The sequence below is a fragment of the Vanessa tameamea genome, chromosome 5, assembly GCF_037043105.1.
Source record: "Vanessa tameamea isolate UH-Manoa-2023 chromosome 5, ilVanTame1 primary haplotype, whole genome shotgun sequence".
Lineage (NCBI taxonomy): Eukaryota > Metazoa > Arthropoda > Insecta > Lepidoptera > Nymphalidae > Vanessa > Vanessa tameamea.
This window is the reverse complement of record NC_087313.1, coordinates 4785734-4812057: the sequence shown is the minus strand read 5'-3', so window position 1 is coordinate 4812057 and position 26324 is coordinate 4785734. Positions and strand designations below refer to the sequence as shown.

General features: G+C 30.9%; 4 protein-coding genes and 1 long non-coding RNA gene across 6 annotated transcripts in view; 4 read left to right on the top strand and 1 right to left on the bottom strand.

The window, feature by feature from the left end:
* Positions 1–26324, bottom strand: part of LOC113392520 (serine/threonine-protein phosphatase 2A regulatory subunit B'' subunit beta-like) — a 114901-nt gene that overhangs the window by 47024 nt on the left and 41553 nt on the right. Inside the window, exon 1 of one of the 2 annotated variants that reach the window (XM_026629007.2) lies at positions 11484–11780. The exons of the other annotated variant lie outside the window; for it this stretch is intronic. Coding sequence (XP_026484792.1) covers positions 11484–11528 — 45 coding nt within the window. The 5' untranslated portion in view covers positions 11529–11780. Of the gene's footprint in view, positions 1–11483; positions 11781–26324 lie in introns of those variants that run through there. 2 annotated transcript variants of the gene reach the window in all.
* Positions 16025–17248, top strand: LOC135194829 (uncharacterized). Its single transcript, XM_064220877.1, has 2 exons — positions 16025–16165; positions 16248–17248. Exons 1-2 carry the CDS (start codon positions 16109–16111, stop codon positions 17187–17189), a joined length of 999 nt encoding a protein of 332 aa, XP_064076947.1. The 5' UTR covers positions 16025–16108; the 3' UTR covers positions 17190–17248.
* LOC135194827 (metal regulatory transcription factor 1-like) lies at positions 19870–21465 on the top strand. The gene is made up of 2 exons (XM_064220875.1): positions 19870–20009; positions 20090–21465. Exons 1-2 carry the CDS (start codon positions 19959–19961, stop codon positions 21356–21358), a joined length of 1320 nt encoding a protein of 439 aa, XP_064076945.1. The 5' UTR covers positions 19870–19958; the 3' UTR covers positions 21359–21465.
* Positions 21610–23701, top strand: LOC135194830 (uncharacterized). Its single transcript, XR_010310000.1, has 2 exons — positions 21610–21788; positions 23185–23701. It is a non-coding gene; the product is annotated as an uncharacterized LOC135194830 (long non-coding RNA).
* On the top strand, positions 24108–26216 carry LOC135194828 (uncharacterized). The gene is made up of 3 exons (XM_064220876.1): positions 24108–24232; positions 24492–25071; positions 25147–26216. The coding sequence occupies exons 2-3, from the start codon at positions 25027–25029 to the stop codon at positions 26158–26160; spliced, it is 1059 nt and encodes a 352-aa protein (XP_064076946.1). The 5' UTR covers positions 24108–24232; positions 24492–25026; the 3' UTR covers positions 26161–26216.

Here is a 26324-nt window from a genome sequence, read left to right as displayed (position 1 = left end):
ACTGTTTACTGAATTTTAAAAAGAAGTCGAACTTAAAAGATTCCTTTTCAAGTTTCGCTTTCCTTCCCGATTTACATATTCCATTATCATTAAGAAAGGTGTATTATGTAAAACAACTTCGAAACGTGTACTGACTTTTGGCATTAATAAAATTATTATATCTATAAATACGGATACATAAATATCTGCATCATAAGGATCGTATTATTTTATTAAATATATATTCTTATCTATTATAAGTATGTTATATATTATTCCAATGAAAATATAATTACTTCGTGTAAATTTTGAAAATATTGCGACCATAAAAACTTATAAACGGAAACACACAATCTTCGCCTAATCCTATAAAGTAATGTACAATTTATTTAATAACTAGTTGTCGCCTGCGGCTTCGCTCGCGTTTTAGGGGCTCAACATCAGTTATTTGTCATATAATAAAAAGTAGCCTATATTCTTCCTTGTAGTTCAAGCTTACTTCATAGCAAATGTCATCAAATTAGACAGACAGAGTTACTTTTGCATTTATAATATTGATATAGACAGACTTAAGAGAATGTGTTACTAAGGAAATTAAAAAATATAACTTTAAGTACTCTTCTTTATTTATTTGAATGACACGTGTTTACGGTGTGTACATATACTGTTCATTCGTAATTTAGCTCGTAATAAAGTAAATTTCAAAGACGTCGAAGTCACGTTATTAATAATTATTCTATTTATACTTATTATGTAGAAATTGCTCGTGTGACTTCTCTGTAATATCAATAATATTTACTTAATTCTTAAATACTATTACTTTGAATACAACGCGTGTCTTATACAGCATAATCATATTCAATTAATTTAAATAGATAGATAATTATTTTAAAAAAAAAATATTTTTGACACAGTATATTATCTAACGTATGCTTTGTATTAAAATTTTTTATCTTTAAGATTAAATACACGAAGTATAACTTTCGATTTCCATCTTATTTTACAGACTTTGATCAAATCAAATCAAAATATACTTTATTCGAGTAGGCTTTTACAAGAATTTTTGAATCGTCATTTAACAAACTATATTAAAGCTACCACCGGTTCGAAATGTAGATTATACCAAGAAGAACCAGCAAGAAACTCAGTAGTTACTCTTTTTCCACATCTAAAAATACAGTCATGTTAGTTAAATACAATTATATATGTAAGTATGTTATGTCTCCTGCCTGGAAGTCAACAAGCATTAACTCCATTTGTTTTATATAATGAAAGTCGTCCGTCTTAACGTCTGAAGGTCTCGAGGATTCACATTGTTTCATGTATATGAAGGTCACCAGAACATAACCTTTTCAATGTCATTGTTGTGTGTCCGATTTATCGTTTTTATTCACATAAAACTGTAAGTGTTTTGCGATCGTCAATATCGTCAATATAATTTACTTAACATTTGGCTCATATTCGGGAGCCGATACTTTCTGTTTTATTGGACACGCAATATTATGAATTTGCTACTTATTGAATATTGGAATACTAGTTTTTTTTTTAATTATTTAATATTTGCAATGGAATCAAGCAAAAAGGTTGGATATTGGTAAGTAGATAATGAAAGAATTATAAAACATATTGCTATTGTGGCAACAATGAGTTTACGGTGTTATGTCTCTTTTTCCTTGATACACTGGCTGGTTCAATCTTACAAGCGACGTACAAAAATACAAGTACATATTATTGTTAACATACGTATAATAATTACTGAGTATGTAAGACTTTTACAGAGCTTGAAGAAGGTCCAGTCATCGATACAGGTAGTTGTGCTGCTTTTAATTTATATTTTAAAATTTGCAAAGTGTATCAGACGTCCCCAGTCCGATGTGAATATTTTTTATTTGCGTTTAATAATCCATTTATTGCGGAATGTTTGGTATGTACGCTACCGCAAAGAGCGGCACAATGACCATTGAAGTGTACCAGTATGTCAAATTGTATGAAACATATATTATACAAATTTAAAACGGATGAAACTGTGGAAATTTCAGAAGTATAAAATAGAAAGTATGATGTCACATTTTTATAAAATATATAAATTTCTTTTGAAATTTTGCTTAAACATAATAAATAAAAACCTATAATATTTAGTTTGCTGTTGGGATTATTCGTTGTATATATCGATGTAATCATTTATATATCATTAAAATACTTCATTTTCATGATACCTTTGGATTATTTGATTGATTATTTTATACATTCATTTTATTGTTATATTCATCATTCATATTTGAATGTATGAAGCCGAAATGGCTCAGCTGTTTAAAAATATCAATTGTGGACTTAACCCCAGTGTTCACTGATATTTCATGTCGTAGAAAATGAATACATTTCATCTTTGGATAAAATAAATTAAAGTCAATAACATATGAGCCGTCGATTTTATAAAAAGGTCATATGTAACTCTCAGCTATGAAGAGTACGATCAAGAAACATAACATAACTGAAAAGTCTGTTTTAAGACCACGTGAAAGCTTACATCTGGACATGTATTTGTAATTATATTCATTTCTCAGTTTTATAGTTTTAAGCAATCGCTTGACAGAGCGACGTAGTAAAAGAATCGTGTAATCAATTTAATTAATTTTATATCTGCTCGATACCATTCGTTCGATGAACTTTAAAGACGACTACGATGTATCCAATATCGAGTGTGCTTCATAATTCATTCGTTATGTTCCTGCTGGTAACCGTATCGGGATAGCGAGTGTAGAATCATAATTATCGCTTTACAACATATTTAGTACTTCATTTTACGAGGGAATGATAATTATGACGTTTGAATATCGAACGCTGTTATTAGTTTTTTTTTTTATTTCTATGGGCGTAGAAAATTATTGAGTATAACAACTTTATTGTATTGAAGTATTTAATGTTATGTGTTACAGAATTTATTTTCACGTTTGTGCTGTACTTATTTAATTTTTCTAAATTGTCTAATAATCTTGTTACAACTAACGATTAATTTATAAATTGTTTGTTACAAAACTATGACTATCTTATTTTTGATTTATCATAAACGTGGTCGATTCTTCAAAATGTGGCAACATTTAACAAAATTCCTAGAATATTAAAATAATCGGTAAAATTTTTTAATCTATGATTCGTCTAAATGTCATAAATCTCTGTTGATGGCAACTTGACGGGAATAACAGCACGGCTAACTGTCCAAAATCAATGCGGGCTAAGACTTTACCCAAACAAAGCCATGAAATATATGTTCCATTTAATAAACTATAATTCTGTTTTATTTTATTAAGTCAGTAAGCGTTTTTGTAATTTATTAGTATTATGGTTGATTAGTACAAAAAGAGATAAAATTTATATTTACACAAATTCAACCCGATCAACAAATTGTGTAAATATAAACAAGCAGGCTAAATCTACATTGCTAATTAACACAGCAAGCGTCACTGTGTCGAAAACTGATATAATTATTTAGATATATGAATTAAATATTTAAAATTAAACATCAAAAATCTAAGGACATTTTAGCATTTAAAATATTATAATAATTCGTACTTTCTACACAATAAATGCTTGTAAAACTACTAAGTAAATAATGAAATAGGTTAATATTAGACTACATTCCACTTGTTAAAAATATCTAAAAATTGTCAGTTCTGTCAGTCTGAGCTCTGTAGCAATATCAAATTTAGCCTCTTTCCGTCTCATTCTCACATACTATTTACGTGTCCAATTGAACATCCGTCCCTTTCTGTTAAGCAAAAAGCAACATAAGGCTCTGGTGTTATGGTTTCAGGAGTTTCAAACCAGCTGAGCGTTCCCGACGCGTCGCCATGGTAACCATTGATCGAGCGCCATTTTGAATGCAGTCTGCGTCTATTGACCATCAAATGTGTGTGTAAAGTGTAAACTATGACAATTATATTTTTGCTTGATTAAGATAATAAGCCTCTGTAGTTGTTCCATTGATTTACTTTAGAGGTTCTCTAATTTTTGACCAAAAACAAATGAAAAACAAATCATCATTAAACGAAAACACATTATGAAATATAATTTACGATACCTTTTATAAAATGTGATTTGACGAACACTATGTTCTATACTATTGGTTAGTACAGGTATATATGAAATCAATTATTTGCACTTAATATAAAGATGAAAATATCATTCATAATTTAATAATAATAAAATGAAAATGGCCCTATTTTAAAGTACAAACAAAATGAAATATTACCTTTACGATGTGGAATCTGAACGCAGAGAAAAGGCGTTGTTTAGCGCGTGCTACACGAGTAAACAATTACATAACGTATCTCCCGCCCTGCATAATTGAATAATAATATTTTTAATTATAGCATGTAGTTATACTTTTAAAATAAACGGTATTTTAATTGTAGTGTGCTTGATTATTTGATTTTGTATTACAGTAATAACCAATATTGTTCAATGGTTAGAAAACGAAAAGTGCATCTTAACCGACGATTGCGTATTCAAGCTCGGACAAAAACGAATTTTTGAGAACATAATTTGCATTTATAATTCAGTGGTGAATTAAACATCGTATGAAAACTTCACTTTGCACTAAAAGAGAGGAGGCCTTAGCTCTGCAGTGGAACGTATTGAATTATATTTAGGTGTAAAAAAACAAGCGTAAAATGAATTCAAATGTGACAAAGTTTTCTCGTCAATAAATCAGCAACGTAATGGAATGTCTATGGGCAGATATGACAGCTATCATTGACCCATTGCATGTTGACTTTGCGTATTATCCATAAGAAAATTTAAATAATTGTATTAAATATATTATTCATTTTTTTATTTATTTTAATTCATTAGGTTTGTCACGTCTTTATGTTATAAATTATTTAAACAGATTGATTCTCTGAACTGATTCGCCCTGACTTCTTACAGAAAAGGTATGAGGTCCACCTTCTTTTAAATAATGAAATTCAAATATTGTTTTATAATCCGTATAATACTACTTTTTCTTTATGACATCGGTAGGAGGACTACCTGATGGTAAGTGCTCACCACTGTCCATATAAATGTTGTTGTTAAATAGAAACACAACAATACTAAGTATTGCTACTTGGCGGTAGAATATACGATGAGTGGTTGATATCTACCCAGACACGGCTCGCACAAACCCTACCGCCAAGTAAAACCTTCATCGCACACTACATTTTTTATTTAAATATTTAGAAATATTTAAAAAAAAAATCCTAGTAATGATTAGTGTGATTGACACACTAAAACAGATAAACAATGCCTTATACTTCAAAATAGTATCGCTAACTAGCGATACAAAGGTTGTGTAGGCGGTAACTATACATACGGCCTTAAATAAAGCCCTACTATTAATATGTGCCCTTACTTACTACTTAATATTTATTAAATAAGATTTAATCCATAAGTCGGCAATTCTCTTGATAGTCTAATTGCAAAAGGTATTAAAATCAGCCTTAAATAGAAAGCTATAACACTATTTAGAATTGAGTTCATAGAAAAGACATTCTCGTATAGTTCAATTACTTATTGTTTAATGAATTCTCATAGTATGCAATGGACATGTGCTTCGTCCAAAGCGCTGCATTACTGCGGCAAAAACTGGACAGAGGAATATTTACTTTGTATGTATTCAATTAAGGTTTAAATTCAAGTGCATATCTCAAATTGCATCTGCGAATAACTCTGAATACTTGAGTATAATGTTGTTAGTTAAATTGAGTTTATTATTAAAGTGATCACTCGTTGAAAGCGTTTCTATTAAGCTAGAGTTCGTATTATAACATTAGTTTGAGTAACATAAATATTAAAAACTTTTTGTAAGCACTGTTCATTTTAATAAATTAATTAAATATGTTACTATTTAATGTTTAAAGTAAAAATCTTTCATTAACATAAAACTTGTACTTTTTTATTGATATCTGAAGGTTTGTTTGGGAAGTGCGTAATTTTTTGTTTAGAAAAGTTAATTTTCCTTTGTTTATCTGCTTAAAAATGAGTAGAGCACAAGTTACCCGAAAACATGTTCCTGAGATATTGCCGATGGTTGTGAATAATTAAATTATAACAAATGCTAATAATATTAGAACTTTTGTACGACACAACAGGAGTCAACAATATATTAGTATATTTTTAAAAAAAGTTGATACTACATTTAACTAATTACGATTCAACTACGACTATAAATTAATTTTCTATAATTTACCTAAGGCTTAGACTAGATTTGCGATTTCAGATAAAAGTATATTAAATGTATACACACAATAGGGGTTATAAGGTGCAATTTGTACCAGTCTATGTTAAAATAAATAACAATAAAAATACAAATTTTATAGTATCAGTCTACAAATGTCATTGGGCTCAGAGTTCTTCCTGTATTGTAATGGTGGTAAAAGAGATTATTTTACGAAGCTCCATTGCAATTAGTAGATACATAAATGGCAGAATTGATACTTGCAGCTTTCCTCGCGGTGATAATTATAAACACAAATTAAATTAATTCAATAATCGCGCAATGTATTAGGTACAAATTGAAATTCTTGCTACTCTTATTGTAATAATGATTTAGTAGCTTAACGCCTGGCCAGCTTTAAAGCCTCAAACAATAGACTATGAAATAAAATACAAGCGGGAGCCTCTGAAAGTCCCTTCAGACGACCTTTCAAGGCTTATTACCAATTTAGCGATAATGAAGCGAGGCATAAGACTAAAGTTATACTTAATTTCGTAAAGATTTCGTGAAAACTCTCATATTTTATAAAGTTTTAACCGTAAATTGTGAAATACATCTACTTATATAAAAAGAGGAAACATCTCCCTTTGAGGATAAGTAAAAATATCCTTTAAAAATGTCTAACAGCAACAAACAAAAGAAATGCTTTCGTAATAGTTTTTATCATCCATTACAAATGCACGGCTCCCTCATTTATTTTATTTACATAGCAGCCTTTTTAAATTAAATGTGTAAATATAGTTAATAAATATGAACTATTTTAATATCCTAATTTGGTTTGGCATTACATAATTTACTGCTAAAAATAAAAAAATATGACGAAATGTTTTTGCAATTATGTTTATTCACGTATAAATTATGTCCCGTTAGCCTTCGATATAAGGACAATAATATAATTAAAGTACAATAATTAACGTAGGTGTTGGAATTTACTCTGCATAAACAGATGATATGAAATAAATGTTACCATATTTAAATTAAATAAAAAGATACAAAATAAATAAAGTTCACAATAATTCCAAAAATACTGAATTTTATGTTCTATTTATAAAAATAAAAACAATTATTATTATACAAGAATGTAAATATCTAAGCGAACCTCGTAAGCATATATTTAAAAAAAAACGAAAAGAACCTACATTGTCGACACACGAGAAATTAAAAATTAAGCGATATCGAGTTCTCGTAAAAGGTCAACCTCACCCTATGCGAGATTACAGCATTCAAGTGATTTGTCGATCCCAACAGAGAAGCTATTGCTCAGACTCAACAATGTGTTTATCGACTCTAAAATTTTTATTGTTTCCTTTGTTACATACTAATTATAAATATATATTTTTATACATATATAAAGGTTTTTTTTTATTACTTTATTTTGGGCTGCACATATTAATGCCTTTGATCCTTCCCATGTCAGGTCAATTATTATAAGACATAACACTGATAGAGATAATTTATTTAATAATCCAAATATTTATTCCAATTTAAATTAATATAATAAATATTGGACAACATCACATACATTACTCTGATCCTAATGTAAGTAGCTAAAGCACTTGTGTTATGGAAAATCAGAAGTAACGACGGTACCACAAACACCCAGACCCAAGACAATATAGAAAACTAATGACCTTTTTCTACATCGACTCGGCCGGGAATCGAATCCGGGACCTCGGAGTGGCGTACCATGAAAACCGGTGTACACACTACTCGACCACGGAGGTCGTCAATAATAAATTAGTTCAATACTATAATGATTGTAAATCAAAAGTGGTTATATAAAAAAAAAACATTCACGTAGAAATTAAATATTGATTTTGTCTGTATGCCTGTGAATATTATCTTACCAATAATGAAAATAATGAATGTTTTAAGTGTATCGTAAGATTATCTACGGCTTATTTGATAAAGACATATACATTTTATGTAAATGATAATTATTGAAGAACTGTGTTTATTCTTCAAGTTCAAATCAAGTTTCATTAATAAACAAAACGATTAAGGCTTACAAATATAAAACGCGTTAATTGAAACCTAGTTGAGAATTATTTGCAAAGAAATGTTCCAGATTCAAAACTAATTTACTGCGGTAGCGTCTTCTGAGCTTTTATGCAATATTAATGAAACCAATTGCGTAGTAAAATATATACATTTTTAATCCGCTTTTCTGCTAGAGAAAGGCGAATATAGATGAACAATCTTGATAGGTTATGACGTCAATAGTTGACATCTACATACTTATAGCAGCTACATCTATATATTTGTTTTGTTTAAGGGTTCATTAGTTTAACAAAGCTGTCTTCTCTGTCGAATGTCAACATACGAATATTTTACTACGGAAAGGTTTCTCCGGAGTAAAGGGTATCTCTTCACCTATAATTACTAAAAAAAAATACTTTCGTGGTATACGACCGCTAAAGTTTTTTTTTTGTAAATTGTTTTTATTATTTTTAATTTAGTTACACTGTCTGTGCCTCACGCATTATAAATTATTATAACTTTATTTTGTATAATAACATATTGCTTTTACTGACTGTAATTAGTCATGTGCACTAAATAAAAAGTTTAATTTTAAAATGTATATATCAGTAGCCCGTTGATTTATAATATGAATATTTTATATGGACGTGTCCCACGTTTATTTTATACCAAAACTAGCGACCCGCCCCAGCTTCGCCCAGTTGCCATGCAGCCAGTAAATATACTACAGAATGTCTTACAACGTTCACAGTTTTTCAGTCGTTAGACAATTCAAACCGCTTTGTCCCTGCGTTTTAAATCCATAATATCTTCGAAAATATTCATTCAAATTACATGTTGTAAAGGATCATATTGATCTATATTAAATGCACAATGTATTTAAGGCACTTAATTGGATAAGGATTAATGCTGTATTACTTAAAATCGCTTCGAAAATAAGCCATTATTTCTCGTAAAAAGTAAAGAATAAAAAAGTTATTGTGGGTTATCCCTAAGAGATAGACATATATCATAGCGGACTTTTTACAATACAATGTAGTACATTATTTTCATCTATCTCGTAGGATTGTGCCAGCATTTGCAATGTAAGCGCAAAAAATGTGTTTATTTACGAAATCACTTTGGAAACTCTAAAATTATCAGTGTTTCTCTACTATTTTGTGCATGTATTATGCATATAAACCTTCCTCTTGAATCAATCTATCTATTAAAAAAAACGCATCAAAATCCTTTGTGTAATTTTAAATATACATAGAGACACACAGCGGTAAGCGACTTTGTTGTATACTATGTAATGGTGATAATGATAATCAAATTGTTCACACAGAGGTCAAAACACTATTTTTTCTGTATTCGTGAGAACTGTGGGGAAATAACAGAATGGGTTTTTTCATAACACTTGACATGGTGATAATTTTTAATGTTAAAAATAATGAAATTAAGTCAATATCAAAGTAGTTTTATAACGTTGATCTTAATGCAAGGAAAAATTGGATAAACTCGTTTTATTTAAATTAGTACTTGTCATAAAAGGGATAACAGGTAAAGAGTATTTTAAGTCTACCTACTCAAAATACCCGTGGCAGGCCTTTGTGCGCCCATCTAGATACCATGATTCAACGGCTAATTTAAAATTTGCATTTCTTCGTATGCGGCGTTCTAGTTTGAATGGTGATTGTGGAATGTAATACACCACAATGGACATAATAATTAGCATCGTACTACCCATGGATGACAGCGTACGACGAAGTTAATATTATACACAATGTCAGCGTCTTTGCGTGCAGTTAATAAATTATCATCAGCTAGTTTATTTACTCATAGATCTTCCTAAAATAACTATTTTTTTTTTAATTTACAAAGTTTTTTTTAAACAAAAAACTGTATTCATTCTTCTTATATAAAGTTTTTATCCATACTTTTTGTATGTACATTACACACAAACACGATTATCAAGTACAATTTGATGTTTCATTAAACAATTAACAAGTTTTAGCGTTCAAGTTTTCAAGGACATTTACTCAGACGTTCTGACGGATATTTACAAATAAATACCTGTGATGTTTATTGTATTATTTAAACGCCAATTCATTCTCATTTCAATCAATGTAACAATGGTATATTATTTATTGATATCAGCATGTTTTCATCTTAATATGTCTCGTACAATGATACCGATTCTATTTATTACAATCTTTGAACTATTATGTCCTGTTTTAACTTGCTATCCTTTATAACCTCACATACGAGAAAGAGATAGCAATGTTTTATCCTGTCAGATAATTTTAGATTTTAAGTACGGTAAACGATACAGCAACTTTGGTGCTATACAATAAAGGCTAAATTTGTATACAAAATCCCTGTTTTGGTATGTTGGTAAGGGTAAAATCTATCCAAGTCCCTGTATTTACAATGCGTAACATGGCACAAGATTAATGAACTAAATAAAATTAATGCTTTTTTTTAAATTTAAACTTATTTCTTATAATAAACAAAGGTATAAATTTTTCACTGAATATGAGATTCGCACAGGTATGAAAAAGAATTGTTTTTTCGAACTAGGTTCTTCTTCAGGCATACGTCAAGCCACTCAAAATTTTCATCACAATTGAATATATAGTTTAAGAAACATAGAGGACAAACATACAAACATTAATTTTTATTTATATAGATTAAAGTGAAGACTTCCTGACCGAATTCAGGCCACAGCAGCCAATCTTAGGACCTTGCTAACGTTGAAGATAATAGTGTACTAGCGTAAGCGCAAACACCGCTCTCTTTATTTGCTCACTCTTAGAGGGGACGGCCAGCCGACACCACCGGAGATAGATCAAATGTATATTGAAATACAAAGTGTTGTTATTCATTTTCAAAGGTTCCAACTACCTTGTAAAATGTAATAAATAAATAATCTAAAAGATTTCCTTTTTTGTATTTATTAAGTTGTACTTGTTACTTATATTTGTATTGTTCCGACGGTGAGGAATATGATTTCATTTTTTTTTTAATTTATTTATTTTATATAAAAATAAAATAAAGGTATAAATAAATCATAAAAATTCGTCGTCCTCGTGTTGCTGTTTAGATGACATGTCACCTGAGTAATCTTCGCGTCTTACGTATGTATGTTTTAATGAAAAGATATTCTTCATGAAATTATATAATAATAAATATTTGGTGATCGTATTAAACTTCACATCGTTGGCAATTCTTTGTAGCATTTTATAAGTGTTGCATAATGAAAAAATATTATAATTATATTCAAACTCACCCCATCGGGAAAACTACCTCCACCCGCATTGTTAACAATAATCATAGAATTAACTTAATTTTCCATAATAAAATACGCATTGGGTTAATCGCTTCAATTCACATACACGTATTAGGTTACATGGTATTACGTCATAAGTTTGGTATTCAAAAGAAGACGAAGATCACAATTTTTGTCACTACCACGTTCAAAACTATTATCAATTTTTAATGAGATTAAAAATATTGAAACGCTCACGTACGCATGCGAGTTATATTACTCAAAAGCGGCGTTAATTTCACAGCGTATGATAAGAAGCGTGCGACCGATAACAGCAGGTAGGGTGGGGGCAACGCCCGCTATCACTCGTTTTCATACTTCCTAGTTACATCCAAACTGCCGTAGTTTTCATTAATTGTTTTATTCATGTAGAGTATATTTCGTTTATGACGTCATTTGACTTTTGATTGAAAAATAAATTTGTTCAAATAGAATGACGTATGTATATATTTAACCAAATTATTTATTCCAATTTTATGTTTATTTATATAATAATATTACTTTATAATATTTGCCCAGTTGACCATTAATTTTATAAAATCATATATGATTTTGCATGTTTCAATAAGAAAAAAATCTGATGTAATTTTTTTTTTTTAAATTAATTACACTAAAGCTCGTCAATAGTCGCCAAACAACAGAAAGAAAATCGGTTGACAAACAGAGTTAAAAAAGGTCCTGAACTGCTTTGTCTTTGCCCGAAGTTCTAAATATATATGACTATCTGTGACACTCGTTTTTACTCTCAATTTGGTCAGTTCTCTACACGTAATAAGGACTCGACATTTATTGTTCTCGTTTCGTTTTTATGTGGCCTATAACTTTTTCCAATAAGCGACCTATCCAATAAAAAAACAAACTTGTTGTTGTAGAGATTAGCGTGTCCAACCGTACAAGCAAGCTTTATAATGAAAATATGGATTCATTTAAATCTAGATTTATTGTAGTTTTTAAAACTAATCAATTAATATTAATTGTTTATTTTTGTACATGAGATAAACGTAGATATCCCAGAATTCATATTCTTAACTGGAAATATAAATAGATTTAACTATAAAAACGCTTATTTATATAAATATATACATATATGCATTATGCATATCTACCAAATAACACAGTGACAGAAGTTCATAAATGATTAATTAAATTATCCATACTAATAATAAAAATGAGAAGATTTTTTTTTTGTGATGCTAAACTGAAAATTAAGTACTAAACCAATGCACAAAAAAAATATACCAGAATATACAGCGTGTTTCGGAAATTTAAATACATTATATCTGTATCTATAAAAAAGGCATATTTTATTTCCATAAGAAATGTTTTTTTTTTCTTACTTATTACATATATTCTATATTAATAATTCGCACTCGTGTGAAGCCGAAGCGTTTCACTACAATCCAAATCCTTACTAATTAATACTAATATTATAAAGGCGAAAGTTTGAATGTATGCATGTTTTTTACTCTTGCACGAAATAACAACTGAATGGATTTTAATTAAACTTTACAATAATATAGCTATATTATTAATAAATATATTATGTAAATATAAGACAGCAAACTCCTTAAACGCGACAGAAATTGCGATCGAAAACTAGTTTATTACATACATAGCTGCAATTAACAATTTCACCCCCTTTAAATTCAGACTATAGACGTGGCAACCGTGAATATGGCGCTGTTATAGAGATATAATTGACGTGCAAAGATATTAGTATTTAGGAAGCATTAGTATCAGGTATCTTACAACCTTAGGGGGTGACTAGTTAATGACAAGCAGCCTATTCAATAAGCCAGTGTCAGTTAGACAGGCACATCTGAATACATTTTTGTTGTTCATTAATTATGTAGATACATGCGCCAGCGCAAGTAGGTCACCATCGCAAAGGTCAAGACACAATTAGTCGTTGTCTTTTTGTAAGGTTTTCATTGGATTAGGCTTAGACTTATTATATTAGCGCTTAAGCGCTTTAGCTATTAAACACTAACTATACGAAGGTAGTAGCTAGCTGGTTATATTTAACTTAATTTGATTAGGATTTTAGTAATTAGGAAATTCATTCGTCTTTGCGAGCACCTCACCTCATCACCACTCGAAAGATAATGAAAATGAATAATTAATGAATGATCACTGAAATGTATCCTAAGCTTATGTTGCTTATGGATACAAATTTGGTTAATTTTAACTGTCAAAGTCAAAAATTTGATTGTGGCAGTTATCCGACCACCCGTTTCGATAACTTTTGTTATTTTAGACAGCGATATTCTAAATGGCTCCGTTCCGGTTTAAAGGGCGAGTGAGCTGGTGTTCAAGCACAACGTATAAATCTAAGATTCCATGGTAGGTGGTGGTTGTAATACTAGTATATCTATATGCGAAGGTGACTTGCCAGACGTTAGGGCATTTCGATCATCTTATCATCCATTTTTTTAAATACACACTTGTGGTAAAAATTTTCTCAAAAGATTCATCGAGTGACGAATATCTTATCGTTTCACATTTAATTCACCGCTGAATAAAATCCTTTTTTTAAATCCTTAAAATAATTAATTAATATAAAAAGCAAGCTTTATACAAAATTTCGTGTATAGACTGCTGATAGTTGAAGATTTACTTCGTCTCGAATCAGGTCATGCTTACCATAAAATGCATTCCCACCGAAACTGAACCAACATGTAAAAGGGTCTCGCAGGATTTCTATGTCAAATCTGTATTGGAGTCTTACTTGACATTGATGACTTTATTATCTTGATTATATTTAACTAGTAACATTCATATCACGTTGGTTTAATTTGAAAATCTATAATAGTTTCGTAGAAAAATAAAATTGAAGTCAGTAACCCCTATTATTCAAAAGCGGATGATGCTAGTAGTTTAATAATTGGTTCAAAATATTTTTTAACAACTAGCAACATAATAAAGGCACCAATGTCAAAATAAACGCTACGGTAGATTTGACATGGAAACCCAGTGCGACCCTTTCAACACCATAGGACGAAAGGAAGTAAATCTAATTCAGCTTACAAGTTAATCTACTAACAAACATTGTAAGTTAAATAAAATCTTGCAAAAATCGCATTTTCATTACCTATTTGTTTCTCTGATATGTTAAGCTTCGTAACAAAGAGTTTTTAAGTAATTATTGAAAGCAAACCGCAAGCGAACATCAGTCATGCCGCCTGCAATACGCCACGGATGTTGTTATCGTATTGTCCTAACATGGTACGTATCTCCGCCGGCGACAACAAAGCTAAACGTTTCCTCTCCTAGGGGAAGTAATAAACTTATAATAGACGTCACTTTTGATATAAATAAATACACAGAAAACGTTTTGTTTGAGAGGTGACGTTATGTGCTTGGGATATGTTATCGTGGATAGTGTGTGATAGATTAACAAAATTAATTTGTGATTTTAATTTGCTTTCATGTAACATATGATTTGTTATTTGTCTTTAACCAGTGAACTTAAACTTTTCTGTGGACTCATCTGGTTACATCTCACCAGTCATTTCAACGCAAATCGGCAATTATTTGTTTCGCTGTTTTTTTGAAATGGGCTTTTTTGTTTTTTTTAATTTTTTGAATTTCAATTATTTGTTTTGTTTTTGAATTGGGCATATAGTCATTGCATAGAACGTGTACATAAGACATTTTTATTTTCAGTCATTCTATAAATAACAAGCAACAATAACCATAAATAACAATCTCATTATAATCAGGTTTAAAATCATTGTTGATGCCTTTTTAACCATATGTCACCATAAAGAACTTATAAGGAAAACATTTGAAATGTCTGTACTTTTGTTGCGATAAATCAAGCTGATTAATCAAGCAGTTTGGTAAACCGAGGATTAACATATATTAAATAGTCGATAAATGTCACAATTTTGGAAAACGCGATAAAAATTTACTCAGCTTTACATATCAATGCTATTGTCATTAAAATGGTCATGGATCCTAACGCCTACCCAATAGTTTCTTTTTTATCGTATCGTAGGTTGACGGACAAATGGACCACCTGATGGTAAATCATGCCCATAGAAAATGAGAACTAAAATGTTGTGTCTTTTGTGCCTGTAGTTACACTGGCTCACTCACCGTTAAAACCGGTACATAACAATTCTAAATATTGCTATTAGACGGTAGAATATCTGATGAGTAGGTGGAACTAACCCTGACGGATTTAGACGAAGCCAAGTTATTTATATTATTAATTATTCATTTTTGTAATTTACCGTTAAAAAATATTTTAATCATACCTAAATGTTTGGACGTTGCGTTTAGCTCACCTGTAACAGAAATAGACACAGTTAGTTTACATTTTCACACAAATATTATCTTAACTACATATAATTACGGGTATATTACATAATTTACCGTATCTAACAGTTATCAATAATTGCCTACAGCTATTTCATAAACAACGCACTATTATAACATGTGTTAAAACTCAACCAATTATGCAAGGAATTTCTTAATTTTGATAATGTTTTTATAGGAAATATGACCAATTTATGATGACAAGATAAAGTCTTGTTCGATTGTATAAAAGAAAATTGTTACTTATTAAACAATTGTTCGAAATGGAGTGTCCATGTAGGTGGGCAGTCCTTTATACGATCATATTTTTAATAACACAGGTATGTTGTTTTATATATTATAATTTCATATTATTAAAAGGTTAAAAAATAATTCTGATACATAATTATATTTTTATTTCAGACTACAAATGTATTCTGCCAATTCGTAAAAATAGAGGAAAGACCAGCTTATTATGAAACGAAAGATGTGACGAAAAGAGATGTCTCAAAATATTTTAATCCATCTTCGAAAACGATAGCCGAAACATTTCTTACAAATATCCAAGACGATAGACCAAAAACGCTAAATGTAATATCACAGGTACCATCGTGCTATTCACAGGAACCTACACTTTTTGGTCAATCAGCTTTATCTGGTAATAACCCTAACGTGGTATTTGCACCTTTGTGTACGACTTTACCGGAGCTCATATCTTGCAATGGAATAATTCCTCTAGAAAATTACGCGAACGCGAATCAACAATCTTCAGTCTACCAAATTTCGCAACCCACAAACGATGTGAATTATTGTCCTGTTACTTTAAAAATTAATCCCTCATCTTTAACGTTACCAACAACAAACACTCAATCCGGAATTGGCGAATTTTTAAATGAAATAAGTCGAGGGGGCGTGTTTCAAGAGCCCTTTGTGATAAAAAATGGATATGAGGATGGCATCCCGGTAAATTTACAAATCAATATGCCATCACAAAATGCTCCAGCACCAAGAATTACTGTTGTTTCTGCTACACCACCGCCTGTAACTTCAGTGAATTCTGAATCAGTTATTCCTTTTCCTCAATTCGGGTATCCACCTCCACCAGTACCAATTGTAAGGAAGAAATCGCGATGTTGGAAAAAATTGCTACCAATATTATTACTGGCATTGTTAAGCGATCAAGGTTGCGATAATGGATGTTGCTGCCCTTGCAATTGCTGCAGTAATTCGGATAGTCCTATTCCGATACCATATCCGATTCCAATACCCGTAAATTGTCCTATCATAAATAACCACAAGTCTTCATACTCCTCTCGTAAACGAGGGCATAGAGATAATGAAGACGATGACGATGAATATAACTAAAAGTACAAATTTGTAAATATAATTAATAATAATTTATTTAATAAAATTTTTTTAGTAGTTGATATTATTTTATTTTGAGCCGTAATCACAATATTTTGTTTTAACACTATAAGCAAAATTTAATCAGCACGTGGTTTTTCAGCACGTCTTGATGAGATAAGATAATAAATATCTGACGCAATTAAAGCAATATAACTTCGTCTTCACGCATAACTTATATCTGTATAAGATCTAGCTTAATAGTTACATGCATATTTTAATAATTCTCTAAATTTTTATTAAAAACATTTAAATATGAAACCATTTACGATTATAAAAATTTGCTTGATCGTTTCATTTTTCGCACCATGTCAGATAGTAAGTGAAATATATATAAATAGCTTAAAGTGTGATACTTAATAAAATAGCGAAATCACGAATCACAAGTAATATTCCGTAAAGACGATATTTTAGAATTTCATCTCATTACTCTTCCGACAAATAATTATTTTTAAATGTTTCTGACTCATATACTTGACGTCATTTTGTCAAACAATGTCAATAACCTGTTACTAAGCTAACCCAAATACGTTTCCAGGAAGAAGTTTCAGGCCAAACGCTCTACCCGATGTATGGCGGAGCGCCAATACCGTACGACAACCATGGAGAGGATGACCTCGGACTGCTACTAACTGTACTGCTTTTGGCAGCTAGAAATAGAAACAGCCCAAACTGTAATTGTTGTAACTGCTGCAATTGTGGAAGCGGGACAAAAAGTATACCTGTCCCTTTTCCAATACCTTTTCCGACGAACAATCCAATCATAAATAATCAGAATTCCAGGAATACGAATGACGACGGTGATAGCAATGAAAAAACGAATTCAAACTGCAATTCTAGTTCAAAACAAAGTTTTCAGGATTCATCATCAACGAATTATACCCTGACCTACGTACCTGTTCCAATTGGTCAAAGCCAGGCATCAAGTTCAGAAGAATAAGATCTTATTGGTTAATTAATTTATTAATAAAATCTTTAAGAATAGTACTAAGCACAATATAAATTAGTATTAAGATTTTTTATAACAGATTTTGTAATAAAACGATTTAAAATATAATATGATTTATTTCAATGAGTAAATTTTCCATGTTTTATGTATGAAAAATTTAAATATTGTCTTCCTATAACATGATACTGGCATCCATTCCGAAATAAGTATCAATCGTATTAAGACATACTTGACAAGATCATTATTTTACTGGCACAATTAAATTAATGTATTAAGGTGTTGCCAAATATAAAAGTTTTTTTTTTAATTAAGCAGTATTATAATATCAAGTATTGTAGCTAATAATATTGTGCTCCAAAAAAATTTAAGCGTTGCCAAGATTTTGTAGACCTAAATATAAAACCAACGCCTAAACTCGTATAGTTATCGGAAGAAAATTTAAAAATCTTAAAATTTTTTGTTATTATTATTCATTTTGAGTACTTAATTTAATTTTAAAAAAATACATCACACTCTTGGGAAGCTGGCAGCGTTATCTTCCTATCTTAAAGCGTCTTCGCTTTAATAAGGTATTTGTAACATTTTTTTTTAAATTTTATAAATTATAGATTAACATATTATTTCCAAACATAATAAAGAAATAAATCATAAATTCATTGAAATTGTTTAAGAAAAACAATATTTATTAATGGACAATATTCAATATTTTAATTCCCAACAATTGTATTTGTGATCATAGACAGACGTTATGATTTTTAGACCCAATTATATAAAAACTAATCAACGAATAACTACTTTTATTTATATTAATCATATATAATTTAAAAAAAAACAAACATCTAGAGTCAATAATATAATATTTGACTTGGTCGCAAAACAATCACAATTTATTGATTATCAAAAAATATTTTTATTTTCTTAGCAATATTATCAAAAAAATGTTCAATAATATTTTTCTTATGTCATATTGCACATTTAATATTATCTTTACATGGAACTAAACTCCTGGTTGGAAGATTTGCTGTTTTTCGCTTCAGTGTGGGTATACTGCTACCTACTCTTTTTTATATAACCTTAATTCATACTATAACCGCCTGTAGTTTTAAAATAGTCATATTTTACATAATATTACCAATATGTCCATTAGTAAATGACATTATATGTGATAAAATTAAATTATTTAGAAAAATATTTGATCATATTTTTACAGATTTTAGTTTATGCCAAATTTGTATGATTCGAAAAATATCTCTATAAAAATTTTACCAAAGTAATGCGTTAAGAATTTACTAATAAACCTTAGGCCCTTAACAGTGGATTTTAAATTAAGAATTTAAAGAACGTGCTAAATCAATACGTCAAACTAAAAAAAAAAATTGGAACTAATAAACAGAATTAAAAAAGTTTCACATTTTTAAGTAAAGTAATTAAAAAAAAAAATACATGTTGCGTATATATTAGCAAAGGGCCATAAACTAGCTGAGTACGGGCAGATTCTAAAATCTAAACTATTATGAGTAATTTCTTAATTAAAATATACAACAATTGCATGCGATTTGATACTGAGAACATTCCGGAGAATATCCTGTCCCTTGACTGTGTCTGTTCTTTAATATCATTCGTTACTCAACATTTAAGAAAAAAATATAAAAAGCAAGATTGTATTACGTGATTAGATAAGATGTTTAACAAATGATAAGAGTAATACTGTTGCCTCACGTCATAACTTTAAAAATATATAATTGGTTGTAAAATCCAGATGTCACTTTGTATATTCAAAGATGGCTTTAGCCAGAGTTCTTCAGATAATGGCGTTTCTAATATATTTTAAAGTAATTTTTGTTGAAGTATTTGTGTAATATTTACTTTTGTTTAATTTGTTAAATTATTTATGAATAAATTTATGTTTCAGGGCATTCACGGGCAGTTAAACAACTTAATGAATAATCCGACGGTAGGCCAAAACAATATTAAACAAGGTTTTCAAAGTACTTCGAGTATTAAAAGCGTAAATGAAAACTTATTTCAAAACGATAATTTGGGAAGAGATACAAATTTTAATTCCCAAAAAACAATTAATTCGCAGTATCCTTCAATTTCACAGTCATCGTTTTCTGTAACTCCACAATTTTCGGTGCAACAGCCGCAAATTATTTCACAATTAATAAATCAACAACCTAATCAAATCTCTGACTCACAACAACCACTTTTATACCAACCCAAATCAAGTTTTACACCACAACCAGTATTACCACAATCATCTGTAGCACAACAACAACCTTGTAACTTTTTAGAGTCATCACCTTCCATTGTACCATTTAGTAATGCAGCTAATATAAATTACCAGCCAAAAACTGTCACTCCTGTGGTTCAACAAATTCCACTGCAAGTTTCTCAATCTATTCCCGTTTCGAAGTCATATGTATCCTCTTATCCCTCTACATCACCAGTGACTACATATGGAGGTCAACGAATGGATTTTGTGACAAATTTAAGCAGTAACTATGTAGTTCCAATGAATGCTTTACCCTATTCTGTGCCGGAAGCGAAAGTTGTATCGTCTATCCCAATCCCATATACAACGGTATTATCAACATCTAATCCCACAATATTTGGAAATGGTGTAGTTACGCCTTATCAAACTCCACTTTTCGGTATTTATGAAAATCCATTGGAAAATCTCAGTGCAATGGCTTTGAGTGATGAAGCAACTGAATTTGACAATTTATTATCCCTTCTATTATCAATATTACAATCTCCAAAGAAATCATCAAAATATGCTCAATCAAACAAAGAAATAAGTTCCCACGCGCCTTATACTCCATATAAAATGAATCAAGGATCGAAATCATCGATCTTAAAAGCACTTCTGCCAGTTATTTTGAATTTAATAAAAGACAGAAGAGAAGGATGTGGCTGCCACTCAGGTTGTAAATGTAATCATAATTATAAGAATCAAAACGATTTTGAAATGCAGTGTAATGGAGGCAATTCGAAGAAAACCGCTTACAGTTTAAAAGAAGAAATGTTCAACAATGACGAATCAGCAGAGGATACTCCAAGATTTATTCGGGATCAACAAAACAAAAAAACGAAAAATATACCTGAAGTTAGTATTGAGAGTGATGAAAATGATGCAACGGATTATGATGATCACGTATCCGAAGAGGAAGAAGATTAGATTATGTTAAATATTCCAGGTTTTAATGTAATGCTGTAGGCAATATCTTTATTTAAAATAAGTATTTATATTATTGATAAGAATAAAAATAAAGTCATTTTTTATAATGTGATTTATTATTTACTTCCTAACATTATATCAATAATAATGAATAAATATTAATTATATTGTAAAGCATAATGTATTACGTCAACAATTCTTAATATGACCGACACTCTGTGCTGAAAATGAGTCACGATTTCTTTGTTCTATATCTGACACCTGTGCAACATTAACAGTTTTATAAACAAAGATATTCACACAAAAGAGAGGATTGCTAACGATAAAACTTAGTATAAAGCTGAGTATCCTGGATTGTTATTTTCATAGTACGAGAGCAATGAGTCCTGCAACGTGGATTGTTTCTTTCATCGGCCTTGTTATATTTAATGTAAGTATTAGAACATAATTTATTAAACTATTTCAATTACAATTGTTTTCCGATCAAGATTATTTTAGATTGGCAACACAGCAAAATATACTTTTAACTTGGTAAACAAAAGTATAGTTTTAAACAGTATAAGAATCGAACAGTGTACACAACTTTAAAGTCACCAGTAAATTTTGAGATTATGCGTATTTTTAAACTGAAATACAATTAATGTTTATTTCTAGTCTGTACGTTATTTAAAAGCATTATCTAATAGAGTTAAGATACACTTTAAAGTAGTTTTACTTGCATTACGGAAAGTGTATCAGGTAAGCAATATCATTTCCGAATTTAACGAGCGTCAAATTTATTTCGATCTGCCAAGTAATTGCCTTATTCCATCCGATCGCTCCGGACGTAGAGCGACCTTGCCATGAAACTCTATTTGCAAGGTATCATTCTAGACTGCGAGAAACTAGCAAAATCATTTCCTACGACTTTTCTGTGTAGCAACAAATTGGAAATTTATTCCATTTATTGATAAATTGTTATATAATAATTTTATCTCACGATCAACAAATAGACCAACAATTAACATACGAACGTAACTGAACGTATATTAATATACTAACTTAAATATAAATTTTGTATAGCAGCCTTGTATAATTGAATAAAAATTCAAATTTAAAGTAAACTTAGCGAAGAGAAGTAAAATATCGTTTTCTTAATACGAGTTATTTTCGTAAGTTTATTAATCCCAGACTGATCGCTTCGAATAAATAACAACCAACAGAAACCAAGACTTCGTTTTCGTCAAAAACATAGGTAAGTTATAGTACACGAAAAATCAATAATTGATTTGTCACAAATTAATTCTTAACAGAGTTCGTTATATATATATTCGTTCGTTATATATAGTAATATTATTTGATCACAGATTGTGACAAAACGGTAAAAAAAATGGACTCTAGATAGCTTTGATCGAAGTGTGTGTAAATATGTGTTCGATATTTAACTACTCATGACTCACCACACTGATCCGAGATGGCGCAGTGGTTAGAACGCGTGCATCTTAACCGATGATTTCGGGTTCAAACCCAGGCAGGCACCACTGAATTTACATGTGCTTAATTTGTTTATAATTCATCTCGTGCTCGGCGGTGAAGGAAAATATCGTGAGGAAACCTGCATGTGTCTAATTTCAACGAAATTCTGCCATATGTGTATTCCACCAACCCGCATTGGAGCAGCGTGGTGGAATATGCTCCATACCTTCTCCTCAACGGAAGAGGAGGCCTTAGCCCAGCAGTGGGAAATTTACAGGCTGATTACGACTCACCACACTATCATAATAATGCAATTAATAAATAAAATCATTAGCGTTGAATTAAGAATTAATATTATCCCTTCACAAAAGATTACAGAATAAGGTCATGTGTGCAGTTATGGTGGCGGATATTTAGGTGGATTACGCCAGGCTCCAGCAGCGTTACCTGTCAGAGTTACCAGCAGAACAGCTGCTGTTCTAGCTCCAATGCTGCGACTGACAACATTCCCTCCTCACCCGCACTTGATGGAATGAGACGGAGACTTAGAAAAAACTCTACTGATACAATTGATTGCTAGAAAAGAGGCCAGACTAGTGACATGAAATTATAGTTATGTCAGATACTTGTAAATTTAAAATAAAGTTGTATTTGTCGTAAATAAAAGTTAATATTTAAGTCAAAACATGTTGTTCATTCGACTGTATTAATATTCATTTATTTATAATTTGTAATAACAAATTATTTTTATAATAAAACGGAAAATTTCGTCTTTTTCTCAAAATACATTTATTTAAGAAATAACTACTTACTATTTACTTAGTGATATTATAAAATAAATATAAATATTCTTATTATATTTGACACGATTAAAGTATTTGATAGTCAACTTCGAACAATAGGACATTTGAAAGGTTTTTGCTCTTACTAACCGTACGAGGTCTGTAAGCCCGGTTCACTCTTGATAAACAATAATATCATGTTGATCCTTACAATTTTATTGTAAACGCACAAAAAATTCGTAGAAATGATAGAGCATTTTTTTAGGTCACGTGATCAAAGAATGGCGGAAATAAGACAATACAAGTCTCTTCAACTCAAATCGAATTTGCCTAAGCCTGATGCCGTATCGACCGATAAAATGTTAACTTCCATAGAGTTACAACATTACAATATGTCGAAAATATAATCGTTATTTATCTGATATTATTATATAATAGAACATATATTTTCATAATATAACGAGAACACAAAAGATAAAACATTTAGAAATACGATTGAACAAAATACGAATTTTATTTCAAAATCCGATAATAAATGATATAAATCGGAATACTTGCAACTGGTTCTTGTTTTAACGTAGTCGATATGTCTACTTTATGGTGGTTAGGCTGCTTGCTTTTCGTCGCTTACTCTAATGTAAGTGTTGCCATTCTCAATTATTAAATTCATGTTTTGGTAATTATCTCATTAATCAGACAATATATAATTGCTCATCCGTTCCATGGCAATATCGTTAAGACTAAACCTTGTCATTCAAATTTACATTTGCATAAATCAGTAATTAGTGTGTTCATATAAAACAGCAAATGTATATTTTTTTATGAAATGTCAATTGGTTCTCCTTGAAATACTTAGATGAAACACAATTATTTGTACAATGATTAATATTTTTCAGATGAATGTAGTCAAATGTCAGTATCCCGGTTGTTACGGACCGCCAGGATATGGCCCAGCGTACCCTGTGGTTGTGGACGATGACGACGATGAATTGAAATGCTTATTGCCTATATTACTTTTGTTATTAACCGCTAATGGAGGATTCGGTGGTAGGAGTGGGTTCGGTGGTTGTGGAGGATGTGGTGCTTGTGGGGGATGTTGCAATCGAAATTCTGGATCGAATATAATACCTATCCCGTATCCAATACCGATCTCTGTCAATAATGCGATAATAACATAATTATTTGAATTAGCTTTTCGTTTTCTAATTTTTATTATTTCGTTTTCTAGTTTTAAATATTTATTACTTGTTGAGTTTTTCTATCACGTATATTTCTAATTGTAGCTTAATTAATATTTTATATTTACAAGAAAACGTGCTAAAGTCCTTCAAACAGCTCAGTTACATCATGTTAGTTTCTAAGTAATCTGTGTTTTGAAACCCATTTTGTATATAAGAAGAGTAATTACAAAATTTGAATACTCACACCAATATGGGGCTTCGAATATTTTTGTCAACATTGCTGCTCATAGCACAGGTATGATTCGATTTGTTGACCTAATTACTTATAATTTAATTTGTTTAAGAATTTAAGTGAATTATTTGTTCACAGGGTTATAATGGATCAGCTCAATGTAGAAGTCGAGTGGAGTTCGTGTCACCGCCGGCAACACTTTCAACTACGTCATATGTCCAGCCGACAGGAAAATTTGTAATTCCAGCTGTTATAAAGCCACTAATTGACAACTACTACGAACCTCCCAGTGTACCAAGTTTTTCCGACTATAACTGCTATAATTATCCGAACTATCCTATGTATCCACCATCTGTACCACCTTACTGTGTTAGCGGACGTGACGACGATGATGACTTCCGGTCTCTTTTATACTTTCTTATATTTGCCTTAAAAAATAGATCGGGAAATTCCGGTTATAATGGGGGATGTGGATGTGGCTGTGGAGGAAATTGTGGATGTGGAGGCAATAGTGGAGGTCGAGGAGGGTGTGGATGTGGAGGCGGCTATGGACGTGGAGGTGGCTGTGGCTGTGGAGGTAGCTGCGGATATGGAGGAGGTTGCGGTTGTGGGTGCAGCGGGTTTGGAGGAGATTGTGGATGTGGAGGTGGCTGCGGATGTGGAGGAGGCTGTGGCTGTGGGGGTGGCTTCGGATATGGAGGAGGTTGCGGTTGTGGGTGCGGCGGGTTTGGAGGAGATTGTGGATGTGGAGGTGGCTGCGGATGTGGAGGAGGCTGTGGCTGTGGGGGTGGCTTTGGATATGGAGGAGGTTGCGGATGTGGATGCGGTGGCTTTGGAGGGGATTGTGGATGTGGTGGAGGCTATGGTTATGGAGGAGGTTGTTTCTGTAACGGGGGATGCAATAATGGAGGATGTCTTGGTAACGATGGCGGATACTGCGGATGTGGCTGCCAAAATCGCTTTTTCGATTTCAACAACGGAAATGGTGTTACCTACGTTCCATATCCAATAATTGTCCCTACTAATGGCTGTATTTGTTGTGATACAAATCCATATAGCACACATGAAGATAATAATGTGCCATTACATGCTTACTACGGGAAAGATACCAACGAAATTAATATAATATTTAAGCCCGAAGACTGTTTATAAATGCTGTCATAAAAATAATTTATTTTATTTGTTTCAAATACATATATAAATCTAGATATGTCTGTCTATACATACATATATTAGAAAATGAAAACTGTTCTTATTATTGATTCTTTCACATTTATTACAAATAATATTTTAAAATTAATAGTAATCTTCTAAAT